The 21,078-nt window shown below is 42.5% G+C and overlaps 1 protein-coding gene across 1 annotated transcript; it reads left to right on the forward strand.

The window, feature by feature from the left end:
- Positions 1 to 15,266: 15,266 nt before the first annotated feature.
- On the forward strand, positions 15,267 to 19,727 carry LOC120031652 (hemojuvelin-like). Its single transcript, XM_038977450.1, has 3 exons — positions 15,267 to 15,324; positions 17,562 to 18,076; positions 19,065 to 19,727. The coding sequence occupies exons 1-3, from the start codon at positions 15,267 to 15,269 to the stop codon at positions 19,725 to 19,727; spliced, it is 1,236 nt and encodes a 411-aa protein (XP_038833378.1).
- Positions 19,728 to 21,078: the final 1,351 nt, after the last annotated feature.

Below are 21,078 nucleotides of genomic sequence, written 5' to 3' on the forward strand. Positions count from 1 at the left end.
GTTAAAATGAGTGTGACTGTGTCTGCCCATGAGTGAAAGGGGAGGGGTTTCAGAGTTGTGGTAAAGGAGGAAGAAGAACCAATTTACAACATTGTTATACCAGACTGGAAAAGCAAAAAGGTACTAGACTTTGGAAGAAAGTATACATGATAATTAATGTATGTAGGACTGTTACTTCTGGGTTTGAGTTGCTGTCCTTGCCTTCAATTTCACTGTATGAACGGTGGTTGTGTGAATGACAGCGGTTAACCGTTGAGTTTGACTGTTGCGTTAGGTATGAGTGCTGTTGTTGCTTTGTGTTTGTGTATTTACAGCTATTATATGAATAAATTGATTATATTTTATGAAGCATAAACAAAGAGCAACACAGTCTTTGTCCACAAAAAATAATAAACAATTGAATTTCTTAAAAATATGTTTATTTGACCTTTGTGATTCTGTACACAACAAGAATGCTAATGAACGATACTACTTAGAATAAAAAACTGTCAAAGAAATCAAGAGCAACTGAATGTGCACTGCTGTTCCGAGGTCATCCAGGCAGTGAAGTATGTGGTGACACTGGTGCTAACTGTATCTAATCGCTGAGTGCTGTGGTTGTCATCATACCTCCCAGGAGCAGACAGACCCCAGGGCTCAACTGACTGAACTGCCTGTCTCCACTGTCTGCTTCTCTGCTCCACCATAATAGCCAGTCATAGAAATCCATATACATGGTACAGAACTTGCTATATTTAATATCATATATTATGTGTCACATTGCCTAATTACGTTATTCTTATGCCAGTGTAGTAACACTGTAATAACTCAATGATAACACTGTATTTTAACATGTTACATTGTAACTTGCTTTGTAATGGAGTTGAGCATTTTGTTACCACAAGTGAAATAAAACCTCTTCCCATTCTACTTGTGTAATAACAACAAAACAAGTTCCCTGCTGAGGACAGACTTGAAAATGAATTTGGATTCCATTTAGAATGGAGTATTTTAAGCATTATTCTATTAAGCTGGAGATGTCCTGCTATTGACCCCAGACTACTGTGGCTGGATTCCAATCTGATCATTCATCTCTTTGCTCTATCCTGACTAACTCTCTCTCAGGTGTGAATAGATGCAATTTGATAGGCATTTGTCATCCTAGGTCTTGTTGGCCATACAGAGTTTGTGCAATACTGCTTCCTATCCCAAAATGTGGGAACTTTCAGAGTGAAGTCACAAGGGCAGAGGGAAGAGAATGACTTAGTGGAGTTGGCTAAAGTCCCCACGTGGCAGCTAGCCAGCCAGTGTTAGGTGCAGACAGTGGGACCATTTGGAAGCAGAGGCTTACCAACTGTATAGAATAAATTCACTGGGTTTCTCCCATACCAGGCCACGTGTGAATAGATAGAATAAATTGGGTCGATATGGCGAATGACATAGTATTACACATATGTTTCTCTAAATAATTGTAGTAGCAAAATGTATTGTAGAAAGTGATTTTGAAAATATATTTTTAAGTGAGAACAAAGTTTTGAAGTACATATCACAGTGTTCTTACACACATGTACGGAGAGAAAATAATGAGGAAAAACAACCTTTCTGAGCTCCTCTGTTAAAGATGGAATACCCTGGGTCCGGGAGGCCGGGACGAGTGCAATATTGGGAGGGCATTGTACAACAGTGCACCACATCCCACACCTGCCTGGCCCTGGGAGGGGTTAATTAACACTTAATCTGCCTCCCCAAGCACCAACATTTCATGATCTGGCTGCAGTCCCAAGTTTACCCTCTCTTCAGATATGTCTGAGACTCACATTGCCTGAGGAAGACAAAAGTGTTGCATATTAGTCACTGTCTAAAAGAGAGCTTATGCTCTCTCTCTCTCCCACGCACGCACGCACACACACACACACACACACACACACACACACAGCCCTAACAGTTACCAGGGCAACAGGTCTCCAAGCCACATAGGGGTAATCTGTTTAGGGCAACCAAAAAAGTAAAGGGATAAAAAAGTTTTCTATGGAAAAAACACTTCCACATTCTAAAATGTATTGTCAAAAGTATTATAATAAAAATATATATATATATATATTGTGATACATAATTTCGTTTGGGGAAAAGGTTTGGACTTTGGAGGAGTGTGTCCAAACACACACTGTCTAAGCCCTTATAAACAAGTACACTAACTAAGATAAACATATAGACCAATGAAAATGTGTTTAAACCCTTACCTCAAGTCACAAGTGATTAATTGCCTCTTCATTCATATAGTGTCGCCATTATCTGGAATATGTTTTGATATGGCCTATGAAAATGCATCAGCAACAACTCGCCAGGCAGTTAGAAATATGGGTTCTTATTAGTCCAGAATTCCTTATATGCTGGATCTGTTTTCTTAAATGCATTCCGAACCCATTCTGCAATTATCCAGAGCCGAAGATACAGGACTTCTTTCCTCTCCTAAAAGCTCTCTGACAATGGACCTCGCGCTCCGAATAGCCACTGCTTGGTCAATGGACCCCGCCTCCACTGCCACAACAAACAAAGGCCACTATGCAACGCTCACTGAGGGATGTAGGTGCCCCTCTTAAAAGGCCAATAACTTCGGACATTCTCCGCAGTTGAGTAAACACGTCTGACTATCCTTCCCTCTGTGTGTGTATCCCTGCAGGAATGTCTACATCTTTGAACTTTTAATAAATCATGATTAAATATTAAACTACAATGGACTCACCCAAATTCGGCATGAATGATATTCAGATGTCAATCAATGAAATTTCGCGCCACTGGTGCCCGCCACATGTCACGTGAAATCCTAGCGATAAATTGAAAGGGTAAAACGTGTAGTCATGTCGTTTACTGATATTCGCCTACTATCTGAAAACATGATCACACGTTTGGTCACTTTGTTGTATTTTCGATACCAGTTTCAAAGTTTCTAAATACAGTATAGCCTTACAGTTTGTTTGGGGGGTTTGGCACCTGTCCTATTCCTGCTGAGTTTAGCACCTTGGCTGTGTGAATGGTGCATGGTGCAGACCACTGGTTTTGTTGGGTCGTCATACAAACCACGCAGTCTGGCCTCAGAGCCATACGAAACATATTTCTGGGCACCTCCAAGCCCTATGTTACCTACCAATGGTCTAGTTACTTAGACAGAACTAAAAGTAGGGAGATTGGATCAGGGAGGATGGATGGGCGTAATCTGCGACCATCTTGCAATCCAAATGTTGCGTGTTTGAATCAAATTGGGGACAACTGTAGTATTTTAGCTAAATCTTCCCCTAACCCTTATTCTAAACTTAACCAAATTCACTTAACCTGCTATGTACATTTACCTAAACTTTCTTTTTAGTTCTCCTAACCTTTTACGTAAATTATCCTAACATTTGTCGTAATTCTCCCCGTAATTCTCCTTTGTTGTGGTATACTATGAGCTAACTAGATCTACTCAGGCTTTTATAAAGCTAGGTAGCTTCAGTTACCTTCACATTCCAGGTCAGGCTTCATCCGTATGATGGGGGATATTGCTCGTCCGCCTGCCGCTAACTCTAGCAGGCTTGTAACTGCGTGTGTATGTCGCATATGGCTAGTCGAAGGCGAACTCTTCATTGAGACAATGCTGAAATATCAATCCATTGGCGGGTCAGTGCCACATTTTCATTTGTGCTGAAATTATAATGAAAGAAACGTTTCCTTATTTTATTACTTATCGTTAATGCCGTGTTTGGTGTGCTTATCAATGCACGGGCATCTTTTTCCCACTACTATCGCTCCTTCTTTGATCTGTAGAACAGCTTGCTGCATTGTGGCCGTATATAGACATATAATCCATAGCAGGGTTTGGGAATCTTTAACCCTGGCAATTTTACAGATAAACTCATGGATACACTAGCAATGGCTACCAGTCTTGACTTGAACGGGAACTGCCATCTATGGATTATTTGTCATTGGTTGGTTGCGGTTGTCAGTTTTCTTTTTGCCAATTTTAAAATACAATTCCGCAAAAAAATGTACAGTTTGGAAAGCAAATTCTGTCATTATTAAATGTGCAATGTGATCGGTATTTTAACATTGCAAAACATTTTTACACACACGTTTTTTAAATTGGTCCTCAACTAGTGGCTCAGACACTTCTTCAGAACATATTGAGTTAGCCCTGAGTTAGCTTGCCCCAAGCAGGTTAGTTCTGAAGGATTCGTTGCCATAGAAATTTACCTGGCTAAAAGGTGAGTGACTTTCGTGGTACCGGTTAACCCAAATTGAACTCAGAGTTGACAAAAGTTACAGTACCTGCTAACTCAAACTTCTTATGGCTGCAATCCCGGTAACGGGATCGATATGACAACAGCCAGTGAAAGTGCAGGGCGCCAAAATCAAAAAACAGAAATCTCATAATTAAAATTCCTCAGACATACATGTGTCTTATACCATTTTTGTCACGCTTTTTCTAAAGTAGAACCCAGAAGCAGACCAGGACAAGGAGAGCAGGACGAAGGTGAGTATTTATTTACAAGTTTAAATGTAGAGGTAGAAAGATCCAGGTGGCGGAGAGGGCAGCGGAGGTGAGTTGATGGGAGTGAATAGGCAGATCCAAGGGAGTAACAGAAGCCACCGACGACCAGGCAGGAATGGGGTGAGTGTTCCGGGTGAATTACTGTAGACAGAACAAACGGAGGTAAGTTCAAGGCAAGCAAGACGTACAAAACAACAAAACAAACTCTATCAAACTGGAGGCTGATACGCTGGCACAACATACTGTTCATGGCTAACGATCCGGCAGGGAATGGATGTCAGGTCAGCGCTTATGAAGTGGAGGGGTGATGATCAGGACCAGGTGTGCAGATAGCTGATGGGATACAGGTGCGGGTACTCAGAGATCCTCCAACTAGCTACGTCGCCCGGCAACCAGACAGGGTGCGTTCCAGGACACCGGAAAAAACACTCCAGGCCAGAACACAGGCAAAAACAGACTCAGGAAGCGGGATTCGTGACAGTACCCCCCCTCCGACGAACGCCACCGGGCGTACTACCCGGAGCGCCAGGGTGGAGGCGGTAGAAGTCACGAAGCAGGTCAGCATCAAGGATCTGACGCCGAGGAATCCAACTCCTCTCCTCTGGGCCATATCCTTCCCAATCCACGAGATACTGGAACCCTCGACCCCGCCGTCTGGAATCCATGATGCGGCGCACCGTGTAGGCAGAACCAACTCCGATCATCCGAGGAGGAGGACGAGGAGGAGGACGAGGAGAAGGACGAGGAGAAGGAGGCAACCCCGTGACCAAGTCCAGAGCCAGATGCGACCAAGGTCGCCGGGAAATAGGTAGGGGGTGAAGAAGCCCAGAACTGGGCCGATTGGTATTCTTACTCTGCGCACAAACAGGACAAGCGGCAACAAACCTCCGGGTATCTTTTCCCATGGCAGGCCACCAAAATCGTCTGCGCAGTAGCGCCATAGTCCGAGCAACGCCAGGGTGACAAGCTATCTTGCTGGCGTGGAACCACTGAAGGACAGCAGAACGGACCGACTCAGGCACGAACAACCGACCGGGTGGACCGTTACCGGGGCCGGGCTGCGTCCGAAGGGCCACCATCACATCCTCCTCAATCCTCCATGTAACGGCTCCCACGACAAAGTTCTGGGGAAGAATCGTCTCAGTCTTGACCCCACTCTCCTCCGTCTTGGAGAGCATCCGGGACAAGGCGTCCGCCTTGCCGTTCTTCGACCCAGGTCGGTGGGTAGGAAGTGACAGAGCCTTCTGCTTACTGAACACTTCACCCAAATCGTGATAGGTTTCTGGAACCAGGGACAAATCAGGGGGAGCAGACCCACTGACCTGACTGGGAACAGCATGAGAACAGGCAGTCCTAAGGCAGTTAGCCTGACACTCAATGCTCCAACTAGTTACCTTACCCGTCACCCAATCAAACGAGGGATTGTGTTCTCTCAGCCAGGGGTAACCAAGAACCAGAGAAACATGGGGCGAAGGCAGAATGAAAAAAGAAATAACCTCTGAATGATTCCCCGACAACAACATCTTAACCGGTTCAGTCCTCATAGTGATCCGTGCCAGACTACTGCCGTTCAGAGTGGTTGCTTCAATGGCTTCCGGTAATTGCTCCTTGGAAAGCCCCAGCTGTTCCACCAAGTCGGCATCAATAAAGCTGCCATCGGCACCTGAATCGATAAAAGCGTTCATCGCTAAACTCAGGCCAGAACACAGGCAAAAACAGACTCAGGAAGCGGGATTCGTGACAATTTTAAAGGTAATCTTGTTGTTAATCCCACCAAAGTGTCCGATTTCAAATATGCTTTTCAGCGAAAGCACTACAAACGATTATGTTAGGTCACACCAAACCACAATAAGCACAGCCATTTTTCCAGCGAAAGATAGCAGTCACAAAAGGCAGAAATATAGCTAAAATTAATCACTAACCTTTGATGATCTTCATCAGATGACACTCATAGGACTTCATGTTACACAATACATGCATGTTTTGTTTGATAAAGTTCATATTTAAAGTTCATATTTATCATTCACTAGTTCCAAAAACATCCAGTGATAGTGCATAGCCACATCGTTTCAACAGAAATACTCATCATAAATGTAGATGATAATACAAGTTATACACATGGAATTATAGATATACCTATCCTTAATGCAACCGCTGTGTCAGATTTCAAAAAAACTTTACGGAAAAAGCAAACCATGCAATAATCTGAGACGGAGCTCAGAACAAGAGTCAAATTAGCCGCCATGTTGGAGTCAACAGAAACCAGAAATTACATGATAAATATTCCCTTACCTTTGATGATCTTCATCACAATGCACTCCCAGGAATCCCAGGTCCACAATAAATGCTTGATTTGTTCGATAATGTCTGTTATTTATGTCCAATTAGCTACTTTGGTTAGCGAGTTTGGTAAACAATTCCAAAAAAACAAAGCGCGTTCACTAAAACGTGACGAAATGTCCAAAAGTTCCGTAACAGTCAGTAGAAACATGTCAAACGATGTATTGAATCAATCTTTAGAATGTTGTTAACATACATCTTGAATAACGTTCCAACCGGAGAATTACATTGACTTCAGTTGAGCGATGGAACGGAGCTGTCTCTCACGTGAACGCGCGTGGTCAAAGCGTGGTCACCTCATGGCAGGGGTTACTCATTCCTGTCTCCTTCGGCCCCCCTTCACAGTAGAGTCATCAGACAAAGTTATATCGACTGTTGACATCTAGTGGAAGCCATAGGAAGTGAAAACTCATCCATATCTCGCTGTAATTTCAATGGGAGCTTGGTTGAAAATATACCACCCTCAGAAAAAATCCAAACAGGAAGTGGAACTTCTCAGGTTTTTGGCTGCCATATGAGTTCTGTTATACTCACAGACATAATTCAAACCGTTTTAGAAACTTCAGAGTGTTTTCTATCCAATACTAATAATAATATGCATATATTAGCAACTATGACTGAGGAGCAGGCCGTTTACTCTGGGCACCTCTGTGCACCTTTCATCCAAGCTACTCAATACTGCCCCTGCAGCCATAAGATTAAGGGCTCTGGTCTCAGAGAAAGATGTACAATACTATACATCATCCAAGACGTATGATAAATTACATAATCTAATTTGTATGCTATTGTATGACCTGGTAAGAGGTATCCCACTGGGCACACCACCTTATCTCAACGTGAATAACTGGGTAGTATTTGGTTGAGATGTTGATCAATGAGATTACAACCTATATTCACCCACTCAAAAAGACAGCCAAAAGTTAGCTGAATTTCCAACTTGTTATCAATATGCTTCCAACCATCTAAAAGCACAACCTAATTCCAATGGAAAAACAATGTCGGATTTTTTGTTTAGTTGGCACCCGAATGTCTATCACTTAGCTTTCAACCATTTAAAAGTAGAGCAAAATTCAAATTGGAATATAATGTCAGATATTTTGTTTATTTATACAACAGTGTCATGTGTTATCACTGTGCTTAATCTAATAGTATAACCAAATTACCTGGATTGCATTAAAAGTACATGGTGTAAGTGATCAAGGCCATTTAAGATTTTGCACAGATTATTACAGCAATTGTGAAGACCTGAGAAGACCTATGCATGTTATCTTGAACATACTGTACACATTTTATATGATTACATAAGAAGTATAGTTACAATAACCTCAAAATGTGGCCATGGAGGTGTTACTCATTTTAAGGTTGAATGTTACATTAGTTTGGAAGATAGCGTTAACTTAAGGCTATTTACTGTATTAAAAATGTAATATTGAATTGTTTTTGGTTTAAAATGCAACCAAATATCAACATTTATATGTACAGTGCATTCGAAAAGTATTCAGACTCCTTGACTTTTTCCACATCTTGTTACGTTACAGCCTTATACACTCAATACCCCATTATGTCACGCCCTGACCTTAGTTATCTTTGTTTTCTTTATTATTTTGGTTAGGTCATGGTGTGACGAGGGTGGTATGTGTATTTTTGTCTTGTCTAGGGTTTTGGGTATGTCTAGGTGTGTGTGTGTAGTCTAGGCATTATGTAGGTCTATGGTGGCAGCTGTTTATCGTTGTCTCTGATTGGGGATCCTATTTAGGTTGCCATTTTCCAGTTTGGTTTGTGGGTGATTGTCTATGAGATGTTGCATGTCTTCCATCGTTATACTTAGCTTCACGTTCGTTTTGATGTTTTGTATTAGTTTGTTAAGTGTTCTTCGTTTCATTAAAGAAGATGTATTCACATCACGCTGCGCTTTGGTCTCCTCACTATGACGAACGGGACACATGATAAAGCAAAAACAGATTTTTTTGAATTTTTGCAAATGTATTACTAATAAAAAAAGAACTATTACATTAACATAAGTATTCAGACCCTTTACTCTGTACTGTACTTTGTTAAAGCACCTTTGGCAGCAATAACAGCCTTGAGTGTTCTTTTGGGTATGATGATACAAACTTGGCACACCTGATTTGGGGAGTTTTTCCCATTCTTCTCTGCAGATCCTCTCAAGCTCTGTCAGGTGGGATGGGGAGCGTCACTGCACAGCTATTTTCAAGTCTCTCCAGATATGTTCAATCTGGTTCAAGTCCGGGCTCTGGCTGGGCCCCTCAAGGACATTCAGAGACTTGTCCCGAAGCCACTCCAGCATTGTCTTGGCTGTGTGCTCAGGGTCGTTGTCCTGTTGGAACCATCGCCTCAGTCTGTGGTCCTGAGCACTCTGGAGCAGGTTTTCATCAAGGATCTCTCTGTACTTTACTTTGCATCTTTCCCTCGATCCTGACTAGTCTCCCAGTCCCTGCCACTGAAAAACATCCCCACAGCCTGATGCTGCCGCCACCACGCTTCACCGTAGGGATGATGCCAGGTTTCCTCCAGATGTGACGCTTGGCATTCAAGCCAGTGGCCCTGAGCGCTCTTGGTTTCATCAGACCAGAGAATCTTGTTTCTCGTGGTCTGAGAGTCTTTTAGGTGCCTTTTGGCAAACTCCAAGCTGGCTGTCATGTGCCTTTTACTGAGGAGTGGCTTCCGTCTGGCCACACTACCATAAAGGCCTGATTGGTGGAGTGCAGCAGAGATGTTTGTCCTTCTGGAACGTTCTCCCATCTCCACAGAGAAACTCTGGAGCTCTGTCAGAGTAACCATCGGGTTCTTGGTCACCTCCCTGACCAAGGCCCTTCTCCCCCGATTGCTCAGTTTGGCCAGGAAGAGTCTTGGTGGTTCCAAAACTTCTTCCATTTAAGAATGATGGAGGAGACTGTGTTCACATTTTTTGGTACCCTTTCCCAGATCTGTGCCTAGATACAATACTGTCTCAGAGCTCTATGGACAATTCCTTTGACGTCATGGCTTGGTTTTTGCTCTGACATGCACTGTCAACTGTGGGACCTCCCATTTTTACCATTTTTACCTTATATAGACCAGTGTGTGCCTCTCCAAATCATGTCCAATCAATTGAATTTACCACAGGTGTATTCCAATACAGTTGTAGAAACATCTCAAGGATGATCAATGGAAACAGGATGCACCTGAGCACAATGTCGAGTCTCATAGCAAAGAGACTGAATACTATGTAAATAATGTATTTCTATTTTATTTTTATTTGATAAATTACCAAACATTTCTAAAAACCTGTTTTTGCTTTGTCATTATGAGGTATTGTGTGTAGATTGATGAGAAACATTTTTTTAAATACAATTTAATAAATTTTTGTTCCATCTGAGCCATCCCATTTTTACTTTTATTTTTGCTTGAGTTGGAGACGTGAATCCAACATATTATTTGTTAACTTGTCGACAAGTTAATAGGCTATATATTGTATTTCAAAAGTGTGGCACAGATTGAATTGTCCAAGCAGAAGATACATCTCCATCAAATGTTGACATTTGGTTGCGTTGACAAACCAACACAATTCAATATCACTAAATATCTTTACATTTTAAATCAAAGGTTGAATCATTAGGCCTATTATATTGTCAATTTTTTGTTGAATTCTTTGAATTATAATTTCTTTCTGATAATGGATCTAAAGTTGAAGATCTGATTTTGTTTTAAAGATACAAATTCAACATATTTTATACAAGGTTTGTCAATGTTGAAATTTGGTTACCATGATTACATAATCCTTTTGTTTAAATTTCACCCTAAAAACAAAAGTTGATGACTTTTTTCAAATCCAATGTATTTTTCATGTATACTGAACAAAAATATAAACGCAAGATGTGAAGTGTTGGTCCCATGTTTCATGAGCTGAAATAAAAGATCCCAGAAATGTTCCATATGCACAACAAGCTTATTTCTCTCAAATGTTGTGCACAAATGTGTTTACATCGCCAAGATAATCCATCTACCTGACAGGTGCGGCATGTCAAGAAGCTGATTAAACAGCATGATCATTACACAGGTGCACTCTGTGCTGCGGACAATAAAAGGCCACTCTAAAATGTGCAGTTTTGTCACACAACACAATGCCACAGATTTCTCAAGTTTTGAGGGAGCATGCTATTGGCATGATGACTGCAACAGTCTGATCAACTCTATGCAAAGAAGATGTGTTGCTGCATGAGCTAAAGGGTGGTCACACCAGATACTGGCAGTTTTTTAAATATACACCCCTACCTTTTGTTTAAGGTATCTGTGACCAACATATGCATATCTGTATTCCCAGTAGTGTGAAATCCCTAGATTAAGGCTTTATTTCAATTGACTGATTACCTTATATGAACTGTAACTCAGTCAAATATTTGAAATTGTTGCATGTTCCATTTATATTTTTGTTCAGTATAGATTCCACGTCACAATACCTTGACAAATTACCTTGAAACAACGTTGATTCAACCAGTTTTTGACCTGTGGAATGATGGGCTACTATACGACCTATGAATAACGTAGCATAATATATCATACTAAATGGAGTGTCAAAGATTTATGCACAGAATAATACGAATTGCCCCGAGACCAGCCAGCGCAATATTAACAAAAGTCAACTTTTTTTTACTCAACTGGCTACGATATCTGTCAAAACTACTTGAACCGACTTTCTTGGGGATTTATGATAGCCTGCGAACCAAGAGGGCAACAAATATAGAATGGCCTCCTATAAAAAATAAGAAAACACACTAGCAACAACAGGATGCAAATAGAACAGGTTGCCAGAGCCGCTGTGATAGTTTGAAATAGCCCCCCGGTGCCTAGCAGAGTGTGCGCCCAAGTGGACAGTTGTTACGCGAGCAGCAGGTGTTCGACACGAGTGATTTATACCACTCGTGGAGAAACACTGTTAAATATCTCACTCATCTGAGAGCCGACAACGAGAGAGGAAGGAAAAGCGGCTTGCAATGAAACCAGTTTGAGACTGGACATCAGTGTCGGCAGCTCACTCGGACAGTTTGAGAGTCAAAACCTACTTCGCGTTTTTCCTATTGGAACGAGTGAGGTGGAGACATTTACGCAGTGTCTCATACGGAGCTTCAACAGAGGTGTGATTTGGTGAGGATATGAATGGTGCTTTGCCTGGTTCATTCTTAAAATAATCATGTGCTACACAATTCAGAAATGTGGCCTATTATTTACCTACCCACTGGGCACAGACGTCAATTCAACGTCTATTCCACGTTGGTTAAACCAAATTTCATTGAAATTACGTGGCAACAATGTTGATTTAACCAGTGTGCCCAGTAGATACTACTATTTCATTGTGAGCTATGAAGAATGTATGGATTGGGTCAAGCAAGTGTAAAGCTTTTATTTGGTTGGAACATATTTTTTCGAACATTGTACAATTCACTTTGTCCCCTAATGGAACTTGTTGCTTTAAATACTTTCTCCATGGCCTAATATTAGAACAAATTCCCTGTCATTGTGAGTAAATCAAGAAATACAGCAGAATGGCATGTACTGTAGACTGACACTTGGGTGACATTGGCGATGTGGAATTTAAGGTTACATCAGCAGTTATATAACAACAATAGAATGATACCCGTATATTAGCCATTCATTAATATAATAGTACCCCTTGAATAGTCCTGAAGTACAGCAATTGATTGTCATAAATAATTGTTTTAATCAAACCTATGTTTTCACAGATAAATCATATGGATATAGATACAATGTACAATAGATAGATTATCAATAAAATAGATCATACAATTAGTCAATCAGTCTAAAGTTATTTGAATGTTTGATAGTGTCCATCAAAATACACTGGTCTTCCCACTGTCACAGTAAAGACATGTCACAGTGGGAAGGAAAACTTCAGGTGGAAGGAAACCTTGAGAGAGCGAGAGAGAGCTGCACTATTACAAATACAAAGATGCTATGATGTGCACACATTCATTGACCTTTCCTATGCAGACACAAACAGATTGGATTCACATTAAATTGTCATTCATCAATAAATCAAGTGAGGTTGAGCCAAACAACCAACAGCTTGCTCTGTGTTTGTGTTGAGCCAAACAACCAACAGCTTGCTCTGTGTTTGTGTTGAGCCAAACAACCAACAGCTTGCTCTGTGTTTGTGTTGAGCCAAACAACCAACAGCTTGCTCTGTGTTTGTGTTGAGCCAAACAACCAACAGCTTGCTCTGTGTTTGTGTTGAGCCAAACAACCAACAGCTTGCTCTGTGTTTGTGTTGAGCCAAACAACCAACAGCTTGCTCTGTGTTTGTGTTGAGCCAAACAACCAACAGCTTGCTCTGTGTTTGTGGTCTTTGTGTCCAGTACAAGTTGGGGATTGATCTAATGAATGAGTGAAAACCACTGGTCTTTAAGTGAGCTGGAGTTGACATGTAGAACCACATGGACATGTCACTCCAGGCCAAGCCATGAGCAAAAACATCTGAGTCTCACATGTGACCAACCCACCTCTATGGTGACGTCGTGTGTGTGTGTGTGTGTGTGCGCGTGTGTTTGGTTTTACTATTCATGTGGGGACCAGAGATCCTCATAAGGGTAGTAGCCTAAAACAAATCAAACAAGTGGGGACATTTCGCTGTTCCCCACAAGGAAAAAGGCTGTTTTAAGCTTAGGTTTAGGGTTAGAATTACGTGTTAGAGTTAGGTTTAGTTTTAGGGGTTTGGGGTTATGGTTAAGGTTAGAGTTAGGTAAGGGTTAGGGCTAGGTTTGAACCCCACAAGGATAGTAAAACAAACGTGTGTGTGTATGTGTGAAGGGGAGTTAGGGTTTTGTGGTTAACAAGTGTACGGGTGCAGTGTTGCCCTAAAGGTAGTACCGTATTGATGTTTAATTCACAAGCGACTGTCTGTGTGTGTATGCACAGTGATTATTTGCTGTTCATGGATGGAACAAATAGGACCCTGTCAGTGTTGTTGGTCTGTGCAGAGGGAGGTCACTGTGATTTTCAAAGCAGTGCAAAAAAGGTGGGGGGGCATACACCCCCACTCCAAAAGTGCAGCTGCATCAGAATCCATTGGTCGACATTCCAGACCTCAGCCACTACACTAGTGAACACAATGCCCACCGGACAACAAAAGGAGACCAATCTAGGGCATTGAAAAACGTTGAAAACAGAAGTGAAGAGACTGGGTTGGGGCAGTTCTATACACTGCTGCTGTTAGTTGGAATACAGTTCAAGAAGATTCATTTGATAATGTAAGTTGAAGATGTGTCTGATTGAAGACTGATTGTGACAACTAGTAGCCATAGCCACTCCCTCCCTGAGTATTGGAACTGCCGTTGGGCACACCTGCTTACCCTTCCCTCCTCTGCCTTGTAGCCCTGACTATTTCAGACCAGGGGAACACATAAAGGAAAGGGGCTGGGTGGAGAGAGAGAGAGTCTGGTATATTTAGCATGCTCTATTTCTGCCCCTGCTGCTCTCGTAACCTCCCCATCATACCCCCTCTCCCTGGCGCACTGCACAGGTCTGCCAAACTGTAATAAAGGTCAGACTTTAGTGTTGGTTCAGAGAGAGAGAGGACCACACACAAACGCACTACACACATGGTTCAATCTGGCCCATGCCATGACGCTTTCAAAGGCACTCTTGGCACCAATGCTTAGGAATGCCTTGTACTGCCAAAGGGTTTCACTATGTAATGCACATAAGTTCTGTGAAGGTCTTACTAGAATGTAGGCCTACACCTTTCCTTAAACTTAGATCTTTCCACACATAAATCAAATACAATAATGCCATCCTTTTGGTTACTAAATTGGAAATGACAAAGAGAGACTTTCTCTGGCCCTTGTTTGTTCTTCTCCGCTGGCAAACGGAAAAGGGAGAAGAGTCCAAATTGAAAAATGCCCAATTGACCAAGTGACCAACATTGTTGTAGCCTAGCTTTGACAGGTAAATGCTTGCTTTATACCAAGAACTGAAATATAACATAAAATGGGGTTTTGATACATAGTGCTGTGGCACACATGTTAGCCATAGTTTTTCTTTGTTTTACTATATTTTGTCTCAAGCCTAGCTTCACAACACTAACAGATAATTGTTTACAATGCCAATGGTTACCACAGACGTTAGGTTACTTGGGCAGTTTATCTACTGTATGGAAACTTAAGCTCTGTAATGAAAATACTGAAGATTATAGGACTATTATTATGGCTATGATTATGGCAGCTTCAAACATGATCTGATCTGACTGGTGGTCAGGTGGATAAGACTGCCTTCATAAACTAAGACTGTTGATCAAATTATTGGTCCTATTCCTAAATGTGACCAAATGGTGGCCAATGGTGTTGCTTTTCTCTGATTCTTGACTGTTTGTTTGTCAACAGTTCTCTCCATTGTCTTCATCTTGTCCATGTCCAAGCAGAACGGTGTTGACTTCAGTCAGAGTGCTGTTGATGGGTTCCAAGAGTGTGGGAGATCGTTTTGCACCAAAACACAGCCTTAAAAAGTAGTTAGCATCTATTCAAATAGGTATGAACTACATCTACTTAATTACTTACAATTACAGTTGAAGTCAGAAGTTTACATACACTTAGGTTGGAGTCATTAAAACTAGTTTTTCAACCACTCCACACATTTCTTGTTAACAAACTATAGTTTTGGCAAGTCGGTTAGGACATCTACTTTGTGCATGACACAAGTAAATTTTCCAACAATTGTTTACAGACAGATTATTTCACTTAATGCTCACTGTATCACAATACCAGTGTGTCAGAAGTTTACATACACTAAGTTGACTGTGCCTTCAAACAGCTTGTAAAATTCCAGAAAATGATGTCATGGCTTTAGAAGCTTCTGATAGGCTAATTGACATCATTTGAGTCAATTGGAGGTGTACCTGTGGATGTATTTCAAGGCCTACCTTCAAACTCAGTGCCTCTTTTCTTGACATCATGGGAAAATCAGAAGAAATCAGCCAAGACCTCAGAAAATAAATTGTAGATCTCCACAAGTCTGGTTCATCCTTGGGAGCAATTTCCTAAACGCCTGATGGTACCACGTTCAGCTGTACAAACAATAGTATGCAAGTATAAACACCATGGGACCACGCAGCCGTCATACTGCTCAGGAAGGAGATGCGTTCTGTCTCCAAGAGATGAACGTACTTTGATGCGAAAAGTGCAACTCAATCCCAGAACAACAGCAGGACCTTGTGAAGATGCTGGAGGAAACCGGTACAAACGTATCTATATTCACAGTAAAACCAGTCCTATATCGACATGTCCTATAAGGCCGCTCAGCAAGGAAGAAGCCACTGCTCCAATACCGCCATAAAACAGCCAGACTACAGTTTGCAACTGCACATGGGGACAAAAATCATACTTTTTGGAGAAATGTCCTCTGTTCTGATGAAACAAAAATAGAACTGTTTGGCCATAATGACCATCGTTATGTTTGGAGGAAAAAGGGGGAGGCTTGCAAGCGGAAGAACACCATCCCAACTGTGAAGCACGGGGGTGGCAGCCTCATGTTGTGGGGGTGCTTTTCTGCAGGAGGGACTGGAGCACTTCACAAAATAGATGGCATCATGAGGAAAGGAAATTATGTGGATATATTGAAGCAACATCTCAAGACATCAGTCAGGAAGTTAAAGCTTGGTCGCAAATGGGTCTTGCAAATGGACAACGACACCAAGCATACTTCCACAGTTGTGGCAAAATGGCTTAAGGACAACAGTCAAGGCATTGGAGTGGCCATCACAAAGCCCTCAATTGTATAGAAAATTTGTGTGCAGAACTGAAAAAGCGTGTGCGAGCAAGGAGGCCTACAAAACTGACTCCGTTACACCAGCTCTGTCAGGAGGAATGAGCCAAAATCCACCCAACTTATTGTGGGAAGCTTGTGGAAGGCTACCCAAAACGTTTGACCCAAGTTAAACAATTTAAAGGCAATTGCTACCAAATACTAATTGAGTGTATGCAAACTTCTGACCCACTGGGAATGTGATGAAAGAAATATAGGCTGAAATAAATCATTCTCTCTACTATTATTCTGACATTTCACATTCTTAAAATAAAGTGGTGATCCTAACTGACCTAAGACAGGGAATTTTTATTAGGATTATATGTCAGGAATTGTGAATAACTGAGGTTAAATGTATTTGGCTAAGGTGTATGTAAACTTCCGACTTCAACTGTAGATCTTGTGATCCGCTTGTTATATGATAAAATATTACAATTTGTATTCAATACAAATTGCACTCTATCTTGACAAATGGTCTACTGGAGTTGAGCCTAGATTCTGCCTGTGGTAGTGGTGTAGCGTTTCCACCTACAGGCCACAGTGTGTAATGTCTGTCTCTATCTATGCCCTGCCTGCATCTGTAGCCCCTGTACTGAGCCTGAGCCTGGTCTGCAGCCCTCGGCCTGAGGCTGGAAGGGGATGGGGACACTGGCCCTTTGCAGCCACTACTCACAGCTGTCATGGAAACGCAGCGTCATAGTGGCATTGCTACTGTTTCACCTGTGCTGCCTGCAAGGTGCTTTCTATGATCCACAGCTATTGTCTTCAAACTTCCCAATAATGTCAAGCAACTGTGATATTTCTGTTACATGCTCAATGGAAAGACATATTTTTTTCTCCTACTATTGTTACGCTATTAATGATTAATAAACTGGAGCTTCCACCTCTCTCCCTCCTCCCACAGTATGGGCATCCTGTCGCATCCTGAGGTGCAACTCTGACTTTGTAGCTGTCACCCTGGACCTTGGGGGCAGCGGTGGGGGCGGAGGAGGCGGCAGCAGAGAGGGCAATGCGGGCTACTGCAGTGCCCTCCGCTCCTATGCCATGTGTACCCGCCGCATGGCCCGTGCCTGCCGGGGTGACCTGGCCTACCACTCAGCCGTGCAGGGCATCGAGGACCTCCTCATCCAGCACAGCTGCCCCAGGACAGGCCCCACCGCTCAACCCCGGCCCCTGCCACAGGCCCCCATCTCTGGGGACGCCTGTATCTACGAGAAGGGCTACCTCCAGCGTGAGGGCCGGACCCCTGACTATCTCCACTGTGGGGTGTTCGGGGATCCCCATGTTCGCACCTTCCGTGATGAGTTCCAGACGTGCGCTGTACAAGGGGCCTGGCCACTGATAGATAATGAGTATCTATACGTTCAGGCAACTAGCGCCCCCATGAGAGGAGGGGCGTATGCCACGGCTCTCATCACGGTAGGCCTCATTTCTAAAATAATATATAGTAAATAATATTTTATAAAAAAATTAAAAAAATTATACAATTTACGATCCTTTCTTAAAGGCCCAGTACAGTCAAAAATTAGATTTTCTACCCTGAGGTTTGAATAATACTGTGAAAATTATGATAATGCCCTTTTAGTGTAAGAGCTGTTTGAAAAGGCCACCTGAAATTTCTGCCTGTTTTAGTGGGATGGAGTTTTGGCCTTCCCGGTGACATCACCAGGCGGTAAATTCGGTAACACGGCAATAAGAAAGAGAGTTCCAAACCTCTCTGCCAATAACAGCTAGTGTCACGTTGGTATGGAGGATCGGGAGACAGGCACAGGAATGCGTAATAGGGTTTTTTATTTCCCAAATTACAGCGTGCCGTGTAAAGGCACGGGGATGAAGACCAAACAAACATGTATACAAAACACAGGGTTGAAATCCAAACAAAAGTGCGAGGAGTAACACGAATAAATAACACAAGCGCACGATACCACATGGGACGAGACCCGTAATCATCTGCGCAATCCACAATGGCACAAAAGCCAAAACACACAGCACAGGTACTCACACGACCAACGGACATTGGAACAATAATCGACAGGACAATGGTGAACAAAGGGCACACTTATACAGTTACTAATCAACTGGGAATAGGGACCAGGTGTGCGTAATGACATTTCCGGAGGGATCTGTGACAGCTAGTTTTCAGTTTTCCCTCCCCGCTCTTGCTTGAGAAATTGCTTTTTGCCAAGAAACTTACATTTTTGGGGGGACAATTTTGAGTGAAAATAATCACAGTAAGATACTTAGTTATTACCCAGAAATGATTTATTATTGAGATAAAAATTGCTTCATTGGACCTTTAAAATATAACTACGTACAATGCATGACATTTCTTTATACATAAATAAAGCATACGTAGGTCTAGCTCATTGGAAGGGTGTGTGTAACAACAGGGGTGTCTCTCCACCAGATTACCATCATCTTTAAGAACTGGCGCCAGTGTATCGAGCAGCAGATCTACCAGGCGGAGCTGGACAACGTTCCCGCAGCCTTCTTGGACGGCTCAGTGACCAGCGGGGAGAGGCAGGGCCAGCACAGCCTGAGCGTCCACTCTGATCTGCCTGGGCGCCAGGCTGAGATCCGTGCTGCCCACATCGGCACCACCCTGGTGGTGCGTCAGAGTGGGCGGTCCCTGGGCCTGTCAGTACGCTCGCCAAGTGCCATTGCTGAAGCATTCACCCCCGAGCAGGACCTGCAGCTGTGTGTATATGGCTGCCCACCTTCACAGCGCCTAGAGACGCTACCCAGCCCCTCTTCTTCCTCCTCCCTTTCCTCCTCTTCCTCCAGCCAGCCCTCTGCTGCAGCCCATGTCCACTGTGCAGCCCTCCTCCCTGCCAGGGACATCTACTACCAGGCCTGCCTGTTTGACCTGCTGGCCACAGGGGACCTCAACTCCAGTACGGCGGCCGTGGCGGCCCTGGAAGACGCCCGGGGAATGATCTCAGACCCCAATAAGGTGCATCTGCTACTGGTGGGCAAGGCCGATGGGAGTAGCCCATGTCTGCCTCTGATCCTGGCTGTGGCCGTCCTATCAGAGCATCTGTTGGCTCTGTGGACGGGGCAGTGTTTATGAACTAGTGACTGGTAGGAGCTTTGGGCATAGTCTGTGACCGAGCAGATGCTCTTTCTTCATACTTGATGGCCTTGTTTCATAAACAACAGGCATCACCTTTGACTGGTTACAACCCAGTGGCATTGTGACTGGTTACAGAAGTCAATGTTTCCCTGATTCGTTTTCTTCCAGCAGGAAAAGAATGTTGATAGGAATAAATACAAGTGAATGCTCTGTGAGGATAGAAGTGAACTCTTGAAGCCTGACACTAGTTGTGTTGATTCTAATCCCTTAACTATGCTGAGCCAAATGTATTAAAACGATATGTATTATCTGTCTCAGCACAGAGGATGGCATGCTGCGGCCTGTTGCATAATTCCACGAATCCAAACAGTAAATGGAATCTTTAACTCTTTTTTTATATACTTTCTGTTATTTTCCGTTTATTTTATCATGGAGGGAATTTAGTGGTTTATTTATAGTAAATATAATACTACAGTGGTATCATCCTCTGTAAAGAAACTAATTTATCACTAATTTATTACGTCATCTTTGTGTGTCTACATTTGGTTTGCAGTGAGTTGTAATAATGTCTCGATTTCATAAGGGAATGTTTTTGAATGTACGTTTGGTTCATATGTCAGTATTTGTAAGACAATGTTTACAATGTATTGTTAATCCTGTTCATATTTATCCCTACTGTAGTTGCCAAAGTAAAAAATATATCTTCCCAAAGTTACTCATACCATCTTTCTAAAACAATAGAGGTCAAGCAAAGAGTAAATGAAAATAATATATTGTTTTCCAAATGCTGGAAAATACCTCAAATTGCCTTCCATGTAATAATGTGATCTCTGACAAGGATAAAAAATATTTATACCTACAGATTCTAATATATTTCCCTTTGTGAGTTTTATTAAATTTGATCGTTTTTTCCCCAAGACCCAAAAATGGTCTGTATAATGTCCTGAGTGTGTATTTTTAATGAGCGACCTTAACTGGGGTTTTGTGAACCTTGAAATGTCCAATACAACTGCAGTATTCCTCTGGAGGGACTACTGAGGCAGCATTTGGGTGAGTTGAGTTCTCTTTCGCTGTGACTGGCAGCTCTCTTCTGCCCTCTGATGTCAGATGTCTTCTCTGATGTACTGTCCAGCATTCCTGTTGTTGCTTCTGTGATAGCTGGAATGAGTCCATTCGTGGAATGAGTCCATTAGCTTCTCCGATGGAATAGGTCAATGTAGAAAGTGATAGGAGGGGGGGTTGGGGTGTCAGGGGCAGTGGTGTTGATCAAAAAGGGGGGGAAATTGTATTGTTTTTTTATTGATTGTATTGGTTTTGATGTGATTCAATAAAAACAATTGTTCACAAT

The sequence above is a fragment of the Salvelinus namaycush genome, chromosome 37 (assembly GCF_016432855.1).
Source record: "Salvelinus namaycush isolate Seneca chromosome 37, SaNama_1.0, whole genome shotgun sequence".
NCBI lineage: Eukaryota > Metazoa > Chordata > Actinopteri > Salmoniformes > Salmonidae > Salvelinus > Salvelinus namaycush.